This window comes from Carassius gibelio, chromosome A11 (assembly GCF_023724105.1).
Source record: "Carassius gibelio isolate Cgi1373 ecotype wild population from Czech Republic chromosome A11, carGib1.2-hapl.c, whole genome shotgun sequence".
In the NCBI taxonomy this organism is placed as follows: Eukaryota; Metazoa; Chordata; class Actinopteri; order Cypriniformes; family Cyprinidae; genus Carassius; species Carassius gibelio.
This window is the reverse complement of record NC_068381.1, coordinates 5949619-5971749: the sequence shown is the minus strand read 5'-3', so window position 1 is coordinate 5971749 and position 22131 is coordinate 5949619. Positions and strand designations below refer to the sequence as shown.

The 22131-nt window shown below is 35.8% G+C and overlaps 1 protein-coding gene across 12 annotated transcripts in view; it reads right to left on the bottom strand.

The window, feature by feature from the left end:
• Window positions 1–865: 865 nt before the first annotated feature.
• The window catches only part of LOC128022149 (inositol 1,4,5-trisphosphate receptor type 1), a 115961-nt gene continuing 94695 nt past the window's right edge, over window positions 866–22131 (bottom strand). For all 12 annotated transcript variants that reach the window (XM_052609428.1, XM_052609427.1, XM_052609429.1 and 9 more), the window contains 9 exons: window positions 21285–21460; window positions 19532–19696; window positions 19177–19366; window positions 18377–18463; window positions 16160–16305; window positions 15330–15495; window positions 13966–14126; window positions 6050–6211; window positions 866–2255 (listed from right to left, as the gene is read on the bottom strand). In XM_052609428.1, the coding sequence (XP_052465388.1) occupies window positions 2169–2255; window positions 6050–6211; window positions 13966–14126; window positions 15330–15495; window positions 16160–16305; window positions 18377–18463; window positions 19177–19366; window positions 19532–19696; window positions 21285–21460 (1340 nt within the window). In that variant the 3' untranslated portion in view covers window positions 866–2168. The remainder of the gene's footprint in view (window positions 2256–6049; window positions 6212–13965; window positions 14127–15329; window positions 15496–16159; window positions 16306–18376; window positions 18464–19176; window positions 19367–19531; window positions 19697–21284; window positions 21461–22131) is intronic.

The following is a 22131-nucleotide window of genomic DNA, read 5'->3' as shown; positions in this document are numbered from 1 at the left end:
AGACCCACCCTGGATATATTAAAGCTTCAAAAATGTCCTATTTCTTACTAAATAGATGGTTCCCACTCATATTTTCCTCCTTCTGACTTGCATCGGTGCATTTTATTTCACAAATGTCATTTAAGACGTGGAAGGTTTCAGTCTGATGTTGCACTTCAGAGAGGGGGATTTTAGAGCAATACTTCTGACGACATTGTCAAGTGTCAATAATTAAACATTTAAGGTGCCTGTCTGACACTTAAGTCACACTTCTGCACTTTACAGACAACAGCAAAGCTTTACCTCAGTGTTTTACCTCGAAATCGATTTGGGACTCTCCAGTCTGAACTCTGTTGCATCACACAAAGCCGCTCTGTCTACGACTCACAAACACATAAATACGAGTGTCAGCAGTGCGTGGAAAAAGTTTTTTTTTTTTTTTTTTTTTTTTTTTACCTTTTTCACAGGTTGACATGAAAGGTCAAAGAAAGTGCACTACCTTGGAGAAGCATGGGCTGCCGGCTCCTGTAAAGCTTGAAGTCTTAATAAGCTCATCCTCCTTCGCATTAACCAGGGTGAATACATTGTCATGTCATAAGAAATCTGGAAAATGATGCAGTCATCAATCTACACATATAAACTCACATATGGGCAATAATAATAATAATTATTATTATTATTGTACCACTGAAGTTAACAAATTGTGTGTGGGTACTTGCTATTCTGGGTGCCAGCTAGTATTAATAATGAACAAAATGTAAATAACAAATAATGTAAAACAAAGGAGCAGAATTATTGATGTTTAACATTAATGTCCCCCTTTACACTGTCAAAAGACATTAAACCACACAAAAATAAAAATAAAAAGAATAATACAAAAACTATATTTCAGTTCTGGTCTTTTGAACAAGAAATACATATTTTTATTAAATATCACTAAATTAATTTACAGTCTCACAGAATTTATATATATATATATATATATATATATATATATGTATGTATGTATACATATATATATTAACCTATTAAATCAGTAGTAGGCTTATTTTTCAGTAACAGTGCTATTAATTACTCAGATGCTATGAAACCATATCTCTCTATATAAAAGCAAAGACCTACAGACATATATACAAGTATTACAAGAAAAATAAAATAAAGGGGAAAAAATGATAGTATTCAGAAATTGACCTGCTCAGCTGAAGATGAAATTGTCTAGTAAAAGTGACTGATTACAAAAGAAAACTTGTCATAGATTGCTTTTGTCAGCAAATATTCATCCTGCGCTTCACCTTCCGAGCAGCAGTAATGTACAACAGACACAATTAACATGCCTCTATAATGACAGGAATGATGCAAGTTCAATTAATTTAAGAAAACAAAATTCTTAACTGCCTGAACAGTTCATCTATTATTACTTTGTATATGACTTCTAAGGGCATAAATCTGACTGCACACACAAAAAGCCATAAAGCTTTATAAAGAGCTCCTAAATACCAAGCAGAACCTGATTCTATTCTTTAGAATTAAAGGAATCTAAATTGGCAGCATACGCATAAGCATCTCCTTTAAGCGTTTTATTTATGTTGATATAAATAAACTTAAATACGAAAAAGGCTGTTTTCCCCATATACATATATCATATCTGACGTCAAACTTGACTTTGCAAACAGTATTCCTACAAGTATCTGGCCTCTAATGCATTTCATTACAATCATAAAGCAAAATAAATTACTGCACCGTCCCTTAAAGACATAATATACAGATGTAGTTGCATATTAAAATATTAATATTGCACAAAATACAAAAATAAGACATCAAATACTGACTGCTATGGGTCAATACAAAAGGATGTGTGTCCAAGCAGCATCTACAGGCTGCAGCACGTGTTTGTGAGTCGTGCAGTATCTAGTGTAGCTCATTCTCACCCTGTGGAAGGTGAGGGATTCAAATTCACTTCCTCTTTAACACGCAGAAATATTTGGCACACAAATGGATGTGAAGAAGGTGGCGAAAGTCTTTTCTACTTCCCTGGTGGCCTACAGCCATTTATTTTGGGTGTATACACCAGCAGGTTGTGGTGATGATGTGTCTGCGATGTCTTGACACACACACACGTTCATACACACGCACACAGAAAGGCTGATGCGACTGATGTCTGCAGGACACTCAGCCAATGGTACGGGGGTTCAGGCGGGCTGCTGGGGGTTCACGTTCATGTGTTGGGGGTGTCCCAATAGCCCGATCCTCTGTTTCTGTTTCCTCTGCTCTGTCATCTGTCAAAACAAACACAACAAGAAGTTTTAATCATTATTATTTCAAAGAAAATCATCATCTGCTATCTGTCTCTCCCACACACCAGACATGCAATAATGCATTTTTGTGTATCTGTTCATTAGGGCTGTGTTCGATACTTTGATTTGATGATGTTTAGTCACATACTACTTTCTGCTTAACCGTGCTTAAAGTGAATACAAGAACAGAGTTTAAAACGAAGAGGAAAAGTGCAAGATTTCTAAAAAAATAATGAATAGAGTATAATATATAGGCTAAAATGAGCTTTAATCTGGCCACAGAGGAACACAACCAGGATTGCCTGATATAAAGAGACATAATCCCCAAAATAGAGCTTTAATCTTGGGCAATACGGAAATATCTGCTAAGTGCATTACTTATTTTTGCTAACCTGGCAACCATGTGTATGCGCTCTTTCTCTCTCCCTAGTGGAAAAAAAGAAAATAACGGAAAGCTTGCAGTTTAGCGATCACCACTTCGATATTCTATTCTCTGAAAAGTGTAATTCACCAAGTTTTAATTTACGAGAGAGAGAGAGAGAGAGAGAGAGACTGTGTATGTATGTATTACCTCTGTTTTTGCAGCATTTCTCGATTTCTTCAGTGGTTAAGTTTTTTACTGATAAAACTGCGGGCAGCGCTGTGTTGCCTCATGTCTGTGTGCGGCGCAGCGTGACTGAATGTGTGCGTGTGAGCTAAAGGGAACAGCGCATTAGTTCAGAACACTTCTAATTTCTGTTTTTAAATCTAGGGAGCGTGTTCCTTTGTGCAATGATAACCTACCAGTAAACTAAAGATGAATAAGTACAATATAAATGTATTAATATGTTTACACTATTATTTATGGGTTTAAAAACAAGATGCAAACAATCAGAATATTGTATCTGGTGGTGAGTGCCCAATGTTCACATGAAATCTACATAATTTCCTCTAGTGTTGTACTGTTGTATAGTTATGAAGGCCCTTCATAAAGCAGAAGTCAACTGCTGTTTTATTAAATTCTGCAAAGCTGAAATGTAATGCAGTCTGTATTGTGATGCATATCATATCGTGGCCTCTTTATCGGGATCTATCTATCTACACCTATATCTATACAATCTATACCTATTGTATCGTGACTTTGCTGGCAATACACAGACCCATTCGGTTTATATAAGAATATATATTCATAAAAATTTTATATGTGAAGAATTTAAATACTTGTGATATTTGATCTATCTATACGAAACTGTTGTATACAGTATATTCAGATTGAGCTGTATTTTCAGTTACTTTTACATTTTTACACGTGTGTGTGTGTGTGTGTGTGTGTGCATTATATGAAATTATATTTATCACATGAAAATACAGCTAAATCTATTATAACTATACTTCTATAAATCTAGACAAATTTATATATTTGGATTTATATACAATACACACACGCACACACACACACACACACACATACATATATGCATACATACATATATATATATATATATATATATATATATCCCATATAACGATACTTCTACATTTTTACATATATAACCATACACACACACATTTACATATTTTCCATATATATCAATAAATGTGTAAATGTAAAATGTATAAAGGTAACTAAAAATACAGTTATCTAAAAAAACTAATATGAATATACACTATAGTTTCATATAGACACACATACATTTGTATAGTATATATGTAAACATCTAAATGAGTAAAAGTTAATTATGTAAAAGTAACTCTGAAAATACAGTTAAATCTGAATATACAGTTTCTGCTTCCTTTGTGCCATCATTGTTTTATTTGTTTTTTTGTTTTTTATTAATCTGCAATTATTGTTCATTTGAAATCTTCCTCATCTCCTGTTTGTCTCTCCCACAGATCAGGCATGCCACGCAGTGATGCATTCTGGGTGTCGTTCATGTTGACTTGGTTATGACCTCATAACACAACAGTGTCTGTGTTTTTAGGTGTGTGTCTGTGTGTGTGCTGTCTTATAAAAAGCTCCTGGGAAAATAAAATGGAGCAATTGGAGCAATGTCATGCATTGTTGTGTAACTGAGCTAAAACACATACTAACACACACACTCATGCTCACGTACGCAGTTCCACTGAAATTCACATTGTCTATACCGAAATCCCCTACTCTGACTCAACAGCTGCAAAAGTGAGCAAAAAAATGCTCATGCATGTGTATATTAAAGATGATGTCCACAGGAAGTACCTCATACTACTAAACAATCACAGAGCCATTTAAAGGTAAGTGCACGGCACTGCTCGCTCCTCATGCTAATGTGACTTCATACAGGGAGCCGTTGTAATCCAACTACATTAACAATAAACATCTGAGATCAAATGCTTTAGAGCTGAAATACCACATTAGATCCTGCCTAGATTTAATCCCAACCCCCAAAACACCCGTTTGTAAAAGAAATCTGAACTTATTGAATCACTCCAATCAAAAGGACCCCAGGCGGGTCACATGAGGGAACACTGGGAACGACATCACATGGTTACACTTGTGCTTTGAATCAAATAGATCACAGTATAAAAATTATCTTGAGACGTGACAATCAGAACTAAACAGTTTGTGTGTGTGTCATTTCACACACAGGCGTAATATGTTATTTGATTAATGTTTAAATTATGTCAAGCATTTAAGCATAAGACTGCAGATCAAAAGGGGGTGGAACACATCAATTGATTCAATTCAAATTAAATTTAGAAAGAAATTATATTATAATTTTTTTGTTACATTAGTATACTTATTTTCCAAGATGATTATAGTGGAGATTTTGCAATTTTGCTATTTTTTCACCCAGTGTATTTTTGTGTTTTTAAATTTTAATGTAGTTATAAAAAATACATACATTTTTTTTTTATTTCTGATTGTGTCTTATTTACACTTTTCCCCATCAGAATAGTGTATGGTAACAGAAATAGTGGAGAAAACAAACCTGTTAGAAACCAACCTTTTAACTAGATCATAGACTGAAAATACAGCCCAAGATGATCGACAAATGGAAAAACTAATTGCAATCATTCTCTCGAAGTTTAAAGTAAGAAAGGTAAAAGTAAAACTGGTACCGACATGTGTTACCACCGCATTGACGCAGATTAAATAGTGAAAGTTTGTCGGGTTTTTACTTGCTTTGTCTTCTTTTAGCCAAACAATGACCTTTTCCCCCTGTCTGGAGTACAGAAGAGAGAAAAAAAAAAAGAAACTTCCCTTTAGACACTTCCCATTTCATGTGGCTGCACACCTCAAGATGGTGTTAATTCGACATATTTACAAGAAATCAACGACATGACAGCAAATCCCATTACGCATATTTCCACCAAATCAAAATATGAGCATCTAACTCGATGACCCACTTTATCGCATTCATCTATGTGAGTTAGACTGTTTATCTGTGGAAACAAACAAGCTCGAGTTCGCAGAACTTCATCTGGACGACAATGCGGCTGAATAAAAGTGAAACAACACTTGGCCTCGTGACGCAGTTGAAACATGGTTTTAAATACCACGAGCTGAAGGCAGAAAGAGAAAGACAGACAGAAATGACTCAGTGCCCTTTGGTCTAATTGAACCTTGGAAAGGCTGTGGACTCATACTGATTGACCGTGAAGGTCTAGTTTCACTCACACCCAACTTCAATTCTAGTCTGTGAAGTCCACTTCAACAGCTAGATGGGTCAAGACTGAACTTCAACCTCATCGGGGCGTGAAGAACTAGCAAAATGAATATAATGTTCTGCCATCAGTCTGAAAGCATCCCCACTCACCTGTTCTTTCAGTTCAGTGAGCTGGCATGACAGATTGCAGACCAGCTTCATGGTGGAGTCGAGTTTCTCCTGAAGATTCCTGATCTCGTTCTGTTCGCCCTCGGCGTCACTGCTAACCAGCGACATGGCCCGCATCCGTGGAAACCAGTCCAAGTTGTGTTCCTGTTGGCATTTTAAACGTTAATGTTTTTGGTAGCATACAATTATTAGGCCAATATATATAAAGCTGCATATCATTAAATGGTGTACCTTCAGTAGTTACAAATTCATATAGTGTTCAAAAACTTGCATGCATTAGATCAAAAGGGACAGTAAAGAAATTTATAATATTATCAAAGATTTATATTTAAAATAAATGTTGCTGTTGAGTTTTTTTTTTTTTACTTTTCATTAAAGGATCCTGAAAAAATGTATCACATTTTCCACAAAATATTAAGCAGCACAACTGTTTTCAGCATTGCATGTTAGAATGATTTCATAAGGATCATGTGACTCCGAAGTTTGGTTATTAATATATATTTTTAATTATATAAATAATACATAAATATGAATACATACAATATTCACAATATTCGTTTATTTTTTTAAGGCAGCCTTGATGAGGACTTTCATAAAACAAACAAATCTTCCCAACCTCAATTTTTTGAATGGTAGTTTATTTTTAAAATGTACAAATGTAAAGTACTTGGACACTTCGTTTGTTAGGTTTTAAATGATAAAACTTATAATACTTCTTACAGTATATTCATATGTTCATAGTTAATATGATGAATTTGAGGAACACTGTATACATCCAGTAAAAATCACCAAATGGTGCAAAAATGGCAAAGGAAAGTGAAGTTAGTTCTAAGTTCTAGCAGCATATGTTTGATATTTTGTCACTGAATTGAATTCATACATTATGTCGGACTTATTTGGGTCACTTTAAATGAACTATTGGCCTGCCATTTGAAGCATTATTCAGTGTCTGCTCTATGATTTAATTACTCCGTTTCTTTATTTTTTCCTTCCAAAACATTTTCCAAACATCCTCCACTCCATTTCCACAATCCACATTGCACACAGCATTCTTCAAATCAGACATGAACTAATGGTGCACTTGAAGTCATTTCCTCCTCCACCTCTCATTCCCTCATTGTCTCTCCATTTATAAGAATATGTGAACTTACATCAGACAAAATTTCCTATGTGTAATATGATTACAGCAAAGGAAAAGCAGTATTAAAGTCACATGAGCATGTGGACAGCCTCGCCCTCAGATAACACAGAGTACTAGATTCCTCTCCAATTGGCATACAATGATTTAACAAGGGGAAATCGACCATCGCTGAGATATTTGACATTACACACACTAATGTAATCAAGTGAAACACTTAAAACAGTATCTGACCGCAAGATAAAAGCAGGTTTGGATCTTACTTGGACTTTCAGTCATTTTTGATTTACTTTTGAGCATCATAATCACCTCAAATGGAGAAAACATCCAAAACAACCTCAGAGATGCATGGGAAAAAATACTAGGGAGAAATGTGGATTCTGCTACCACAGGCCATAATAAAAATACATGAAAATGTAACTGAACTAATATGATCTTTAGATTATTTTATTTTATAATTGAATCAGTGGTGACTTTAAGCTAAACAACCAGGGGATTCTAACAGAAGCAGGGAAAAGGTTTTAGTAATGTTAAAGAACGCTGGCCAAAGATCATGCTATTCTTTGCTCATACACTTCCTACTTCCTACTAAGGTGGTCCACTCACACACACACACACACACACACACACACACACACACACACACACACACACACACACACACACACACACGCACACACACACACACACCAGTGTTTTTAAATGAACTTCGCCTGCAGACAGACAAGTCCAGACTACAGAGTTTTGTGAACATATTTGCATATTTTTCTCATATCCTGTAAGGAGTTCCTCTGGCAGTTATCATGACAGCTAAACAACATCTAAAACTATTTTAAACAGCATTCTTTCTATTTATAACTACTATGCATGAAAGTTTTGACTTCTCATATTCCTTGATAGACTGCATGGGATACCTGAAAAGTTTTTTCACACCAGAGGAATTTTTGTTTTGTTTTGCGCAAATGTAAAAAGTATGTATAGTAATGACAATGACAATGCTTTCAAGCAGGTTTTTCCAAAAACTCTTCTTTTCTGTCATTGGAGAAATAAACAGATAGTCCTGCCTAAAAGTACTGTAAGATCATTGGTTAAGCCATAAAATAAAGTCAGGCAACATGAAATGTTTTTTAAAGCAACCAAAAACCAGTTTTGGAAGTAAAGCACCAATTGGCTAAATATTTTATTTAGAATTTTCATTTTTTTTTTTTTTTTTTTTTTTTTAGAAAAATACTTCATAAGAAAATAGAACCTAGAAATATATCCCCCCCCCCACCCAAAAATAAATAAATAAATAAAAAAAAATTAAAAAAAAGACATAGCAAAGTTAAAGCAAACTTTTAGGGAATATTTACACTTTTTATGAAAATCTGCAAATAACTGTGAAGAAAAAAAAGAAAAAAAGAAAGGAAACACTGAATATTAATTTAAAAAAAGAAAAAAAATGAAGGTTGAAGGAAAAGTTCTCACATGAAAACTTTTGAATCCAGCAAAGGTAACTGCAAAAATAATGAATGTTTTCAAGCAGGTTTCCTGAACACTTCCCTTGTTTGCCATTGGTCAATTAAACAAATAGACCCTCCTCAAAGTAACATTGGTGACTTAAATAAACCAACAAACAGCTCACTTATAGTGGTCTATCCCCAAAAGAAAGCAGTATAATACAGAAAAGATTGTTTTATAAGCAGTGTGGAATAAAGATGCTTGTAGTATATATATATTTTTAAATATAATTGCTGCAATAATTGCATTTTATATTTACTGAGAGCGAACACAGCTTCCATAGGACATAGTGAGCAATCATAGCATTTAAAAATAAGCACTTTCCCTTTAATATTTATATGAACTTTAACCTAAAATAACGGGGGAAAACAGTTCATGCATATGTAATTTTGTCAGCTACCCCCTTATGCATGTATGTGTGACAAAAACATACACACTGTTCACACTGCAGGTGCAGAGAAGTCCCCTTGTCTCAGAAATCTCAGACGGGCCGTGCGCACAGACTTCAGACAGACGGTTCCACCCAGGCACTGGGGAAAATCACAGGTAATGCTCGCACTCATTCTGAGAACAAGAGAGGAGTACGTGTGCACTCACTTCCTGCTGCCACAGATGTTGAGGTTTGTGTTTACCTCCGCCCACAAACATTGTCGTCTGTGCATGGAGCCCAGCTGTCAGCTGGTTTCGTCATCGTCATCACAGAGGCACATGCTGTTATCACTAATCAGACCTGTTTCACCCTGACTGAGTCTGCTTTTGAAATCTGTCAAATGATGAAGCAAATGTCACCCACTTTTCAGACTACCACAGTTCCTGCAACCTCAGGTTGGGTAAATTACGTAGACGGATGCCCTACAAACTCAAATTTTGCTATTACACTCCTAAATATAACTTTATTTAACCAGAGAAACCTATAGCTCCTAGTGAAAAACACTAAATAAATCATATTATGAATAACACATTTATGAAATATATATAAAAAGCTAAACTAACCAACTAGCTAAAATAACTGTTTAAATAGACAGCAATACTACATCATGTAATTTTACACACAAACAACCAACAAATCCTAAATATGCTTTCTTAACCTATTTTTGGTTAAAATAATTATATTTTAAATAAATGAAAGTAAAATGTTACATGAAACAAACACATCATATAAACAAATAAAAAAGTAAAATACAGCATGGATAAGTTGAAAACTAACAAAATAAATACATAAATAATTCACAACCTGAGGCTGGGTCAGTTTTTTTCTCAGAATTGCGATTAAATGTGTTTATAAAGACGTAGAAGCAAACTTTTAGCAAATATGTAATTATTTAATGTTATTATTAAATATTTGATTTTTTTTTTCTTGAATGTTTGAAAAATAAAAATTGTCAAAAAAAAGAAAGAAATCCTTAATAGTGATATGAATTAAGAAAAAAAAAATTGGGGAATTTCTGTAGCCAATTTTATTGTTGAAGTAAATCCAACGTTTATAATATCTGACATTTTGTTTAGCGGATGTTTAGCAAATCTTTTAGCTATTTTTCATGATCCCCTTTTTCCAAATAACCAATACATTTAAAAACGAAATAAAAACCACCATTTCTAATGCTGGATATAAATCAAGAGGATATAGTGACATGTCTGTATCATGACCTACACTGAAATACTCACTTCCTCTGGTCTTACTTCTTCAGAAATGAGAACTACAACTACTTTTACGTAAAAAAAAAAAAAAAAAAAAAAAAAAACCTTAAAAGGGACAGTTCATCCAAAAAGGAAATTTTTTTCATAATATATGATCACATAAAAATTATATTATGAAGATTGTTAGTAACATAATATTGTTACCACTGACTTCAAATGTGTGGAAAATAATATAAAATATATTTATGTTCCACAGAATAAAGAAATGATACAGGTTTTGAAAGACATGAGGGGAAGTCCCATAAATACTAAATCATTAAAAACATTTTGGATGTACTGTCTCTCTAATGAATAATCTATAACAGCACTTATTTGCATGACGGAAAAAGGGGCAAATGTAACGTGTCTTATTTGTATTTTTTTTAAAGTGCTGCTTTGGTTTCACACTTATCTGGGTGTGCTTCTGCACGTTGGTGCGTCCGTAACAGCCCCCTCTTAAACCTCTATTTCCTAAGCTTTGTTTACACTTGACAGCACTGCCAGTAAATGTGTGAGTGCTCTAGCCACATCAATTTCAACTGTATCTGCTGCTTCAATGGAAATGAGGGAAGTGTGAATTTCATTACTAATACCACAAGAGCCTACACACTAAGACAGGATGCTCTGTGGTAGCAGCAACAACAGCATCGGGGCTTAAACGGGACCTGAGCGTTCACGCACATCTTCAAAGTGCAGAAGTTATGACAGACGTCATCACGAAGCTGTGAATAATATTCACGAGGGAAAAAAAAGCTGAAGAGAAAAGGGCAGGTTCATGTAGGGGTTCTACCTACAGACATAACGCTTGATCTAACCTCAATTACCTGAATGAAAGTAGACGATCAAACAGAAAAGGTCTTTCCTCTTTGGTTTTGATACATTATATTAAACAAAATTTCGGTGCATATGCTGTAATTGTTTTAAGCACAGTAACAGCAGAAATTAAAATCAATAAAGAGCTGCAGAGATGTGATCATTTTGGAGCATCTCTCTAGTTCCTCAACAAATAACCAGTGGCATCTTTCCATTTTCTGATGAATTGTTGCAGAAAATAAGCTCTATGACCCACAAATGTTTATGATTATAAAACATATAACATACATAAAATCTCTGTACTCCCATTTAGCCATTCATTCAGGGCACCTAAAAAGCTAAATAGGGTTTTACTGATGCATTTGATGTCATATACTAAAATGTGAACTTATCTCAAGCTTGTGTGTGCCTCAGACCTTATTTCAGGCATTTAGCCAAAAAAACACAAAGAGAGACATTGCATCGCTGTTGATGCATCACGAATAGACTTGTAAAGAGAAACTAATCCCAAGTCAGGTGATTCTTCCCAAAAGCACATGGGGAACCCTCGAATGGCGCCAAGGAGGTCGGGACCTGGACCAAAAGACACCACACAGATCAGAAACCGTGTCAGAACCCACCGAAGCTGCACCATCTGCGTCAAAAGAACAACCGTTTGTGCAGAAGGGGCTTTCCTGAGCACTTCTCTTTACCCAAAATTACTCAAAAGTCAATTTAACCTTAAAAGTTCCACACCATTGCATTAAGCAAAGCATATGATGACCTATAAAAAAGGGAATATAGATAAAACAGGATGTTTAAATGAACAACATAAGTGCCCTTTTATTTTGAAAGTCTTTTTTTTTTATAACCCAATTGAGCTACAGACTGCTATTCATCCAGCGATTTGTTCTAGTTGTTAAAAGTGTTTTTCTGAGGAAAAAGTCCACAGTGCTTTAGCATAGAAATTAATTTTCAGAGAAACACATGCATACAAAGCAAAAGTGTACGCACATATTGCAATCATGAGGGAAACTCCTGCTCCTCTGGTCAACCAACTGAAGCGAGCTGTGTGTGTGTGTGTGCTGTCACAGCTTTTCTTCAGGATTAACACATCCAGAACCATTTTCAGAACATCTTAAGACTCCATTCTGAAGGCAAACAGGAGCACTGGCATCCCTGAGAGAGCTAAAGTCACCTCGTTGTGATTACATAGGTCAAAGGAGAAGGTTTGGGGTCATTTAAAGGGATTTAGTGAGAGGAATCTGGTGGAAAATACCTTAAGTACTCCACTTTCCCGAAGGTAAAGCTTAAAGTAGGCCACATTCCCCACAGCAAACCAAACAGTTCATGTCTGTCCCAGGGTTGGACTCAACTAAAATAAAAAGATCTAAAAATGTTTTTGAGGAGTAGTCATGCCCCATCATGGCATGGTTGGAAATCTGATACAAAACGGTTTCTCTGAGCTCTGCTTCTCTAAGGGGGAAAGAAACCCACACACAAACACCCTATCAATCTGCTATTTGATCGTAACTCTTTGGTTCCCTCACTGGGTGTACAAAGAGATGCTCAGTGTCAAGTTATCACAGCGTTATCAACTTTCAGAGTTCACAAAAAATCCTCAGCAGTAAACAAACACATCCACTGATCCAAAACCGTTCCACGCTGATTTCCTATCATCAGGTGACTATGGCCCTAGGTTAAATTACCTTGTAGTGACCTCAGTTTCCTGAAAGGCGACTGCTGTCTAGATCATTTATGATGAGGCACTTTTAATGGTAGTGAATGGCGTCATTTTTGGAGGATTTAAAAGCAAAAATTAGAATGTTTTAAAAGCACTTAGTCTACCGTTGGATTTTTTAAAATGTTTTTGTAGGAAGTCTCTTCTTCTCACCAAGACTGCATTTATTTGATAAAAAAAATAGAGAAAGAACTAACATTGTGAAATAATATTACAATTTAAAACATCTATTTAAATATATTTTAAAGTGTAGTTTATTCCTGTGATTCAAAGCTGAATTTTCAGCATCGTTGCACCAGTCTTCAGTGTCACATGATCCTTCAGAAATCATTCTAATAAGCTGATTTGGTCCTCAAAACACATTTCTTATTAATATCAATGCTGAAAACAGTTGTGCTGCTTGAAATTTTTGAAACCACAATTTTTTGGATTCCCTAATGAATGCAAAGTTCAAAATGATGAAGTCTTTATTATCACTTGATCAACTGAATGCTTCTTTGCTGAATAAAAGTATTAATTTTGTTCTAAAGAAAACAAAATAATCGAACTGATTTACGAACACATCAAGTCTGTTAAAAAAAAATCATTTAAATTATTCATTAGACTTACATTTGTCACTTTTTATTGGTCATTTTAGGGATAACATTGTCATTGCAACAAACCTGTAAAGTTGAAAATATCTTCTTTAAAATATATTGGTCATTTTTTGTGGTTATTTGTTTGAAACAGTGAATATTTTCACTATTTGGATTACAGATTCACTTTCATTGTAACTGTATTTTTTTGGCCTTTTTTAAACAAAAGAAGTGACAAGACGTAATAAAATTTTGCAGTAATCAAAACTATGCTGCAAATGCTGTCAAATGAGGTTGACTAGTAATGAACCCAGAATATTCCTTTAAACCGAACGAATGGTTTTGTGAAAAAAGAAAAAACAAACTTTGCTGTTGTGGCAGGAAATATTGTCTTTTTATCTTACCATAAGCATCTACTATGTTAAATGTATTTCAAACTGAAATGAAGTCCGCTGTTGTACTTCAGACCCCTTACCCGGATCATTTCGGCCACATAGCTCTCAGGCCCTGTGAACTCCGTGGAGTCTTTCACTTTCACCAGCACGATGAAGAAGAGATAATGCCACATGTTGTGCTCCACCTTAATGTGCTCCTCAAATGTCACGGTTTTGTTGTCAAACTTGTCCCTCTCCAATCCTGTACAGCAGAAACACAGTTAGAACAAAATGAGTTTGCAGCAGTTGTTGTCAATGGGCCTGGCCAAATGCACCTGGTTTCTAAGGTTTAAAGTCAGTTAAGAAGATCAAGATTAAGAGTTATCTTGAAGTGACAAGCTCCCCAATGATCAGTTGTTTGTTAAGCTCAGGAACTTATTCAGCTCTATGCAGTTCATGACATTGACATGATGCATAACAAAGTTTCTTTCTCTTAAAATTGGTTTGGTTTCAAAGAAAACTGTACTATCTGGAAGAGGAAGTAGAACCACAGGGAAACTGTTTGTATACAAGCGTGAATGGTGCGTGTTATGAGCAAACAGAGGATATGAATCATGTGATGGTCACAAACAAACAGTCTAATTTGGATGCATGATTGGTGAGTACATATTGGGAAATTGTCACTTGACTGCAACATGTCATCTACTCTCCAATTGCACGTTTGTTCTGTTCATCTGCCCATGAGTGTTAGTCATGGATCTTGAGGTGAACTGAATCCCAACAAACTGCAGTTTCAATAATTCATATCAACAGACATGAGTCAAAAATAGCATCCTTATACCATATAATAGGTGTGTGCACTTGGAGATTTATGAGCATCTACAGCTGATCTCACACTAACATGGTCAAACACGCCAAGTGGCACCAGGAAGACACTTCACCACCTCCGCAGTGAGATATGAGTAAGACTTCTGGTGAAGAACAAGGGTCCTAATGTTTATGCTGGAGCTAAACAGTTTTATGCGCTTATGAAATTTAAAGGACACCGGTACATGAACACATCTGTGATTCACTGAAGATAACTTAATGAAACACTGCAAACCTTTGAGAAAACTGAGTTACATCTCCAAATGACAAAGGCTCATAAATATTGATAAGGATATGTGAATGCTTTACTTTTTTATATTTTATAAAAGATTTATGTGATGCATTGATTGCAGCAGAGTGCATTTCCAGAAATATGAACAACAAAATACCAACTAGAAATGTCGAAAATCATTTAAACAACAACCAAGCTGTTATTTTTCAATATATAATGTCCCCAAATATCCTCTTTCTTACATCCCATGCCCCTTTCAGTCCCAGGATTGTGTAAGTCAGTGGATAAAAGTAGATTCCAGTATAAGGCCATCCACAGAGGAGCAATAATATGGGTATTTGGCATTGAGGATGCATAGACACTCACCACAAATAAAGCAAGTCGTTTTCAGAACCTCCTCTTTCTTCTGCTTTTCACTTCTGAGGTCAGCAAAGGTGTCAATGATGACCCCAAAAATGAGGTTGAGGACGATGATGATGACCATGAAGAAGAAGAGGAGGTCGTAAATCACACGAGCTGCAAAAAGAGGCTCCTACGGAGAAAAGAGATGGAGGAGGTTTTAATATCAGTGTTGTTTCCAATTCAACCTCCCAATCAACATCCAATAATAGACCAGTGTTCCTCTAACTCTGTCTAACTACCCTTCTCTTTGAGTTTGAGAACTACAATATCCAAAGGCCTGATTAAACCAAAAATTATTTACTATAAGAGTGAAAAAAGGGACTGATTGGCTATTCGAAATGCTGTAATTAGTCATCATTTGTAACGACAATAAAGTGTGTAATTATTCAATAGTTATGTTAGAATAAGTGAGATATCATTATAGCTTTTATGACAATTTTTAATTTGTTTTTATTATTATATTTTTCATTTTCATTTTAAAGTTGAATTATTTTGTTGCTATTAAATATATATAGTTTTTATAAAGTATTTCAGATATCAAGTTAAAAGAAAATGAGAAATTAAGAAATAAATTAAGTGTACATTTTTAATATTATGTTTTTATTTTTATTGTAACGATTATCTTATTTTAAGCAAAACTTTTTTTTTTATAATAATAATATAATATTTTATATTATTTTAATACATTTTCTGTAAAGTGGAACTGGAAAAGCAGTGCTTGTTTTCAAACAGGTTTCCTGAACACCCAAAAAGGCAGTCCTGCCCCAAATTAACATTGAGCCTTTGTGTGGTACCTCTTTAGAAGGTTTGCGCAAAACATCTCCGACCCCACCGCCGCTCCGCAGGCCGTGGCTCAACACGGTGACGATACACATGAGCAACGAGTCACACGTCCTCTCCTTATCCTCAATCACGACCGCAGTCGATTGCATTACCACAGCTGCAGGAAACAGAACATCAGTAAGCGCTAAACAAACAAAAGTCTAACTAATCTAACAAAGGCCTCTGTATTACTGTGGGATGTTCTGAACAGACTGAACAGTCCTATACATGCAAACCTTAAAGCAAAAATAGCATTTGTGGTTAAAAGCTTTCCTAAAATAGGACTCAAAGATATCAGATCATAACACACATTACGCATTCACAAAGAGCAAAGATAATTTGCAAACAAATATAGAACTATATATATACAACCAGATTTGTATATTTTCTAAAGAAAATGTGAGTGGTGTTTCTAAAGATTAAAGGGGGGGTGAAATGCTATTTCATGCATACTGAGTTTTTTACACTGTTAAAGAGTTGGATTCCCATGCTAAACATGGACAAAGTTTCAAAAATTATGTTGTACGTTTGAAGGAGTATTTTTGTTCCAAAAAAACCTCTTCCGGTTTGTCACAAGTTTCGGAAAGTTTTTTTCGAGTATGGCTCTGTGTGACGTTAGATGGAGCGGAATTTCCTCATATGGGTCCTAAGTGCGCGCTCTTCTGCCGGAAGAGCGCGCGTTCCAGTATAGCACAGCACTGAGAGCCTGAGAGGCTGAGCACAGCCTGATCAGAGCGAGAGCGTCGCGAAAAGTCACAAAAGAAGTGTGTTTTTGGTTGCCAGGGCAAGACAACCCTGCACAGATAACCAAAAGAGAAACAGCATTAAGGGACCAGTGGATGGAGTTTATTTTTACAGAGCATCAACGGAGTTGTGCAAGTGTTTTTGTTTGTTCCCTGCATTTCGGATTGCACATCGTTTATTTCTTAAGGATAATGCAGTCCCAACGGAAAAGGGTCACGATCGTGTGTTGGAACCACATGCGGTGAGTAAAACTGCTTCAAATATCTCTGTGTTGTTAACTTAGCTATCAGCCCATAAGCACATCAAGTAAACAGCATGCGATGTTGTCATCAAACTGCACTTTCCACATGTACAGCTTAAAAAAAAAAAAAGATGACATAAAGTGGAACTTAGTCATTTTCCAAAACCGCTAAGCAAATATATACAGTTTCAGTACATACCACATAGCATACCGCCTTTGCTGATGCTGCTCTTGTTAAATTTCAGCCTCTGGATCTGTGTCACAGCTTCCACATGCTCTCAACTCAAAAGCCTACTGGCGCTCGTGATTCTTTAGCTCCGCCCACACGTCACGCCTCTAGGCGCTCGTGTTTTTCCGGGAAAAATCGGTACAGACTATCTTTCTCTTATAAATATAATAAAAATAAAGACTTTTTGGAGTTATGAAGGATGCAGTACTACTCTATAGGTACTCAAGATTAACAGGATATTGAGTGAAAACGAGCATTTCACCCCCCCTTTAATATTTTTAACACTGTTTTTTTTCTTTTACTTTCTATTTATCAAAGAATACTGAGGAATTTAAAATAATAGAATGATTTCTGAAAGATCATGTGACATTAAAGACCATCACAGGAATAAATAACATAGAAAACAGTTATTTTAAATTTAAATCACAGTTTACAATATTACTGTTTTTACTGTATTTTGCAGCCTTGGTGAGCATAAGAGAACATAAATCTTACCAACCCTTAACTTTTTAGCAGTAGTGTGTGTACTAAGTTTAATATGTTGATCATTTGTTAAGCCCAAGTAACACTATTAATGAGAAAAGCAATGCTAGCCTAAGTTTCAAACTGGTCTAAGCGAGGTCTTTCAATGTTAACTGATGAGCTAAACAAGATAAGATGCACCACAGGTTCAGTGGGTTCATACTGGCCCATCAGCTCCAGTGACCAAATTAGGCTGGCCTTGCATCTTATATTAGTACACACTCAAAAACCCACTTACAGATCTGAATTATACTGGTCTGACCTCAAACCCCAAACCAGCATGAACCTGCTGAACATTTAGGGCCTGAGTGTCATTAACCTCTGACCCTGAACACACCCAGATACCTCACCAGGGATTCTTGAGGACACCGAGTCCCTCCTTTCCTTGTCTCATAACCAGGCCATAAAACTCAGATTTAACTATGAATCTGTTGTGGGTGATGGGGTTCATACCATCCATCATGGTCTCTGTGGAACAGTTCTCCTCTTTCCGGCACACCGAGCCTGCCAGGAACTCTCCCATCTTACCTGCGGATTGATCTGAACATAGGGGGAAAACAGATTAGATTAGGAACTATAAATTGTTACTTTTAACGAAGCATTGCATTTTATCATGAAATCAATATTTATTTAAATATGATTAATATACTATTATAACAAATACTTTAATAGCATTGTAGTTTTGGGATATGTAAGATTTTATGTTCACCAAGTCTGCACTTATTTGATCAAAAATACAGTAAAAACTGTATATTACAAGATTATTATATTATTATAATAAAAAATAACTGTTTTCTTTTTGAATATGTTTTGAAATGTCATTTATTCCTGTGATGCAGTGCTGATTTTTTTTTTAGCATGACTCTAGTCTCCAGTGTCACATGATCCTTCAGAAATCATTCATGATTTGCTGTTCCAGAAACATTTCTTCTTATTATTAATGTTGAAAATAGTTGTGCCGCTTAATATTTTTGTGGACACATTTTGTTTTTCAGGATTCTAGGAATACACCGAACAAAAGAACAACATTTATTTAAAACAGAAATCTTTTTCTAACATTATGAATGGTTTTACTGTCACTTTTGGTCAGTTTAATGCATCCTTGTTGAATAAAACTATGAATAAAAAATAGGCCCCAAACTTAAAATGGTAGTATACATAACTTTTTAACATTAAAATGAGAATTTCCCATGTAGGAAACATGTGGACTGCCACACGTTTTTTAAAGTTAAACTTCCATCTGTTTTTCTCACCAAGTGTTTTATTGGATATCCTGTCCACGGACAGGATGAAATCATCCTTGAAGATGATGTATCCTACGATGGAGAAGAGGTAGACCAGGATGAGAGCCAGCACTGCGGTCAAAACGATCGAGCGGCCGTTCCTGGTTACACTCTTGATGACGTTTAACAGCGTCTCCTCTCGGTAGATCAGGTCAAAGAGCTGGAGAGAGAGTAAGATGAGAGTGTGTGTGTGCGTGAACACAATATTCATGTTGGTGAAAGTGAGAGAGGTCAGAGGTCAGAGTTAGAAGAGACGTCCGTGTGTGAAAGAGAGGTTACGGTATGTCTGATGGAGTGACTGAAAGTGTATTCGTGTATTACTCACAAGCAAGCTGTAGAAGAAGACATGAACAAAGGCTCCAAGGCTGCATATGATGAGGTAAAGCAGATGATACAGGAACTCCACATCCATGATCATGGCCTTGTATCCTCTTGTGAACGTACCACGGTTTCCCACGAAACTCATTAGAAAAATCACTTTATTGCACACCTGAAATCACAACCATTGCGTTAAGAGATTTAATTGGAGTTACACACTGAATTTTGGCTCATACCATATTTTTCGGACTATAAGTCGCACCTGAGTATAAGTTGCATCAGTCCAAAAATACTTCATGACGAGGAAAAAAACATATATAAGTCACATTTATTTAGAACCAAGAGAAAACATTACCGTCTACAGCCGCGAGAGGGAGGGCTCTATGTCTTCAGTGGTATGCTACAGGAGCACTGAGCAGCATAGAGCGCCCTCTCACAGCTGTAGATGGTAATGTTTTCTCTTGGTTAATTTCTCTCGGTTCATGTCAAATTAATTTTGATAAATAAGTCGCACATGACTATAAGTTGCAGGACCAGCCAAACTATGAAAAAAAGTGCGACTTATAGTCCGTAAAATACGGTATATAAAAAGCTGAGGTAAAATGTAGCTGAGGTAAAATGTGGCAATAAGAACATTTATCTGTAGCGTATCATTAAGGATTTACAAACAATTGAATCGCAACCACAAATTACGGGCTAAAGTAATTGCATCAGTTTTCAATGTCCGCAGTGAATGAAATGTTTCCATAAAGTTATTTTGAAATCTTATTTATACATAAAACCACCAAAAAAAAAAGCATTCAGCTAATGACCTTCAATAATGTAGGCAAGCTTCAACTGTTAACTCTCGCTAAACGATGCAAGTCTGTTTGCAACAACAACAAAAAATTTACTAGCTCATGCTGCATTTGTAAGATTTTAATTACCGTTTACCATATTTTTTGGACTATTAGCCGAACCTGAGTATAAGTCGCATCAGTCCAAAACTACGTCATGACGAGGAAAAAAACGTATATAAGTCGCATTTATTTAGAACCAAGCACCAAGTGAAAACATTACCGTCTAGAGCCGCGAGAGGGCGCTCTATGCTGCTCAGTGTAGACTACACGAGCAGTCAGCAGCATAGAGCGACCTCTCGCGGCTATAGACGGTAATGTTTTCTCTTGGTTCAATTCTCTTGTTTCATTAATTTTGATAAGTCACACCTGACTATAAGTCGCAGAACCAGCCAAACAGCCAAACTATGAAAAAAAGTGTGACTTATAGTCCTGAAAATACGGTAAATGTTCAGAGTCAGATTTATGAAACTATTATTCAGCAAGGACTTTTACGTTTTTACAATGTATTTTCAAATAAATTCTGTTCTTTCGAATTTCCTGTTCATCAAAACTAATTTATCTTGGTTTAATGGCTGAAATAGAAAACTGTTATTTTAAATTGTAATAATAATTCACAGTATTAATGTTTTTATTGTATTTCTGGTCAAATAAATCCAGTCTTGGTAGGTATTTCCAAGTAAAATATTTATGTTATTATTCTATTTTTCTTTAGAAAGATTCAAATCTTACAACCCCTTACAACTTCTGGAATTGATAGCTGGTTAGGATGCATACTAAAGGTGTGCACACAGTTAGAGGAAGTGTTATTGTGTGAGGACTGTGAAAGCCGTGTGGAATCCACCAGTGACGTACGACACACCTTAGTGCAAAACACACCCAGCTGCCCTCTAACAACTTTGTCAAAAACTGTCGTTCACTCACATTGAAGGCTCCCAGAAGGAAAAGTGTGGGCTCCAGGCCGACTGAAAATATGAGGCGTAATATAGTGGAAGCGATCAGAGCCCGAATCCCATGAGGTTGGGGCAGAACTATAACTATGGCCAGTGAAACCAACATTGCCGCCCAAAGCAGTGCAGAAAGGTGTGGCTCCAGGGTGCCTGAGGAAAAAGAGGTAAACACGTTTTAGTGCCATCAATCATGCTCCGGGATAAAAAAAACAATGTTATCATGCCATCTGTCATGGTTACAGCATCACCGATGCTTCAGGCCTTGTGTTCAACTATCTCAGGTCCTCGACTGATTTGAATCAACAATCCACAGTGTGTTTCTGGGAATTGTGTCATTTTTAGGTTGTTTCAACATGTGCAGGCCATCTCAATCTGATTATGGAAATATGAAAATGAGAATTCTGTCATCACTTACTTGCCCTCATGATTTCTTTCTTCCGTGGAATACAAAAGAAGATGTAAATGAAGACTTGTTCTGAACTGTACTGAGCTCCAAAAAATACCATCTAATTAACATTTCATACAATTTCAGACCATCAAGTCATACGGATTTCTAATGTACTTTTAAGTGCTATTTTGCAACTCATTTACTTTTACTGCATATGGAAAATGGGAGACGAGAAATTCAGCTAAACTTCAAGGTCGTAAGGGCTTGTAACAAACAGAATTTCATTTTGTATCTCTATCTATTTTTGAGAAATAACAGAAGGGCAGATGAAAAGCTAAGATAATGTTCATTGTCACTACCCATGACTGCACTGCATATCTGAAACTGCGATTCTGTACAGCAGATCTAAATAGGATTCCCTGAATTGCTTGCA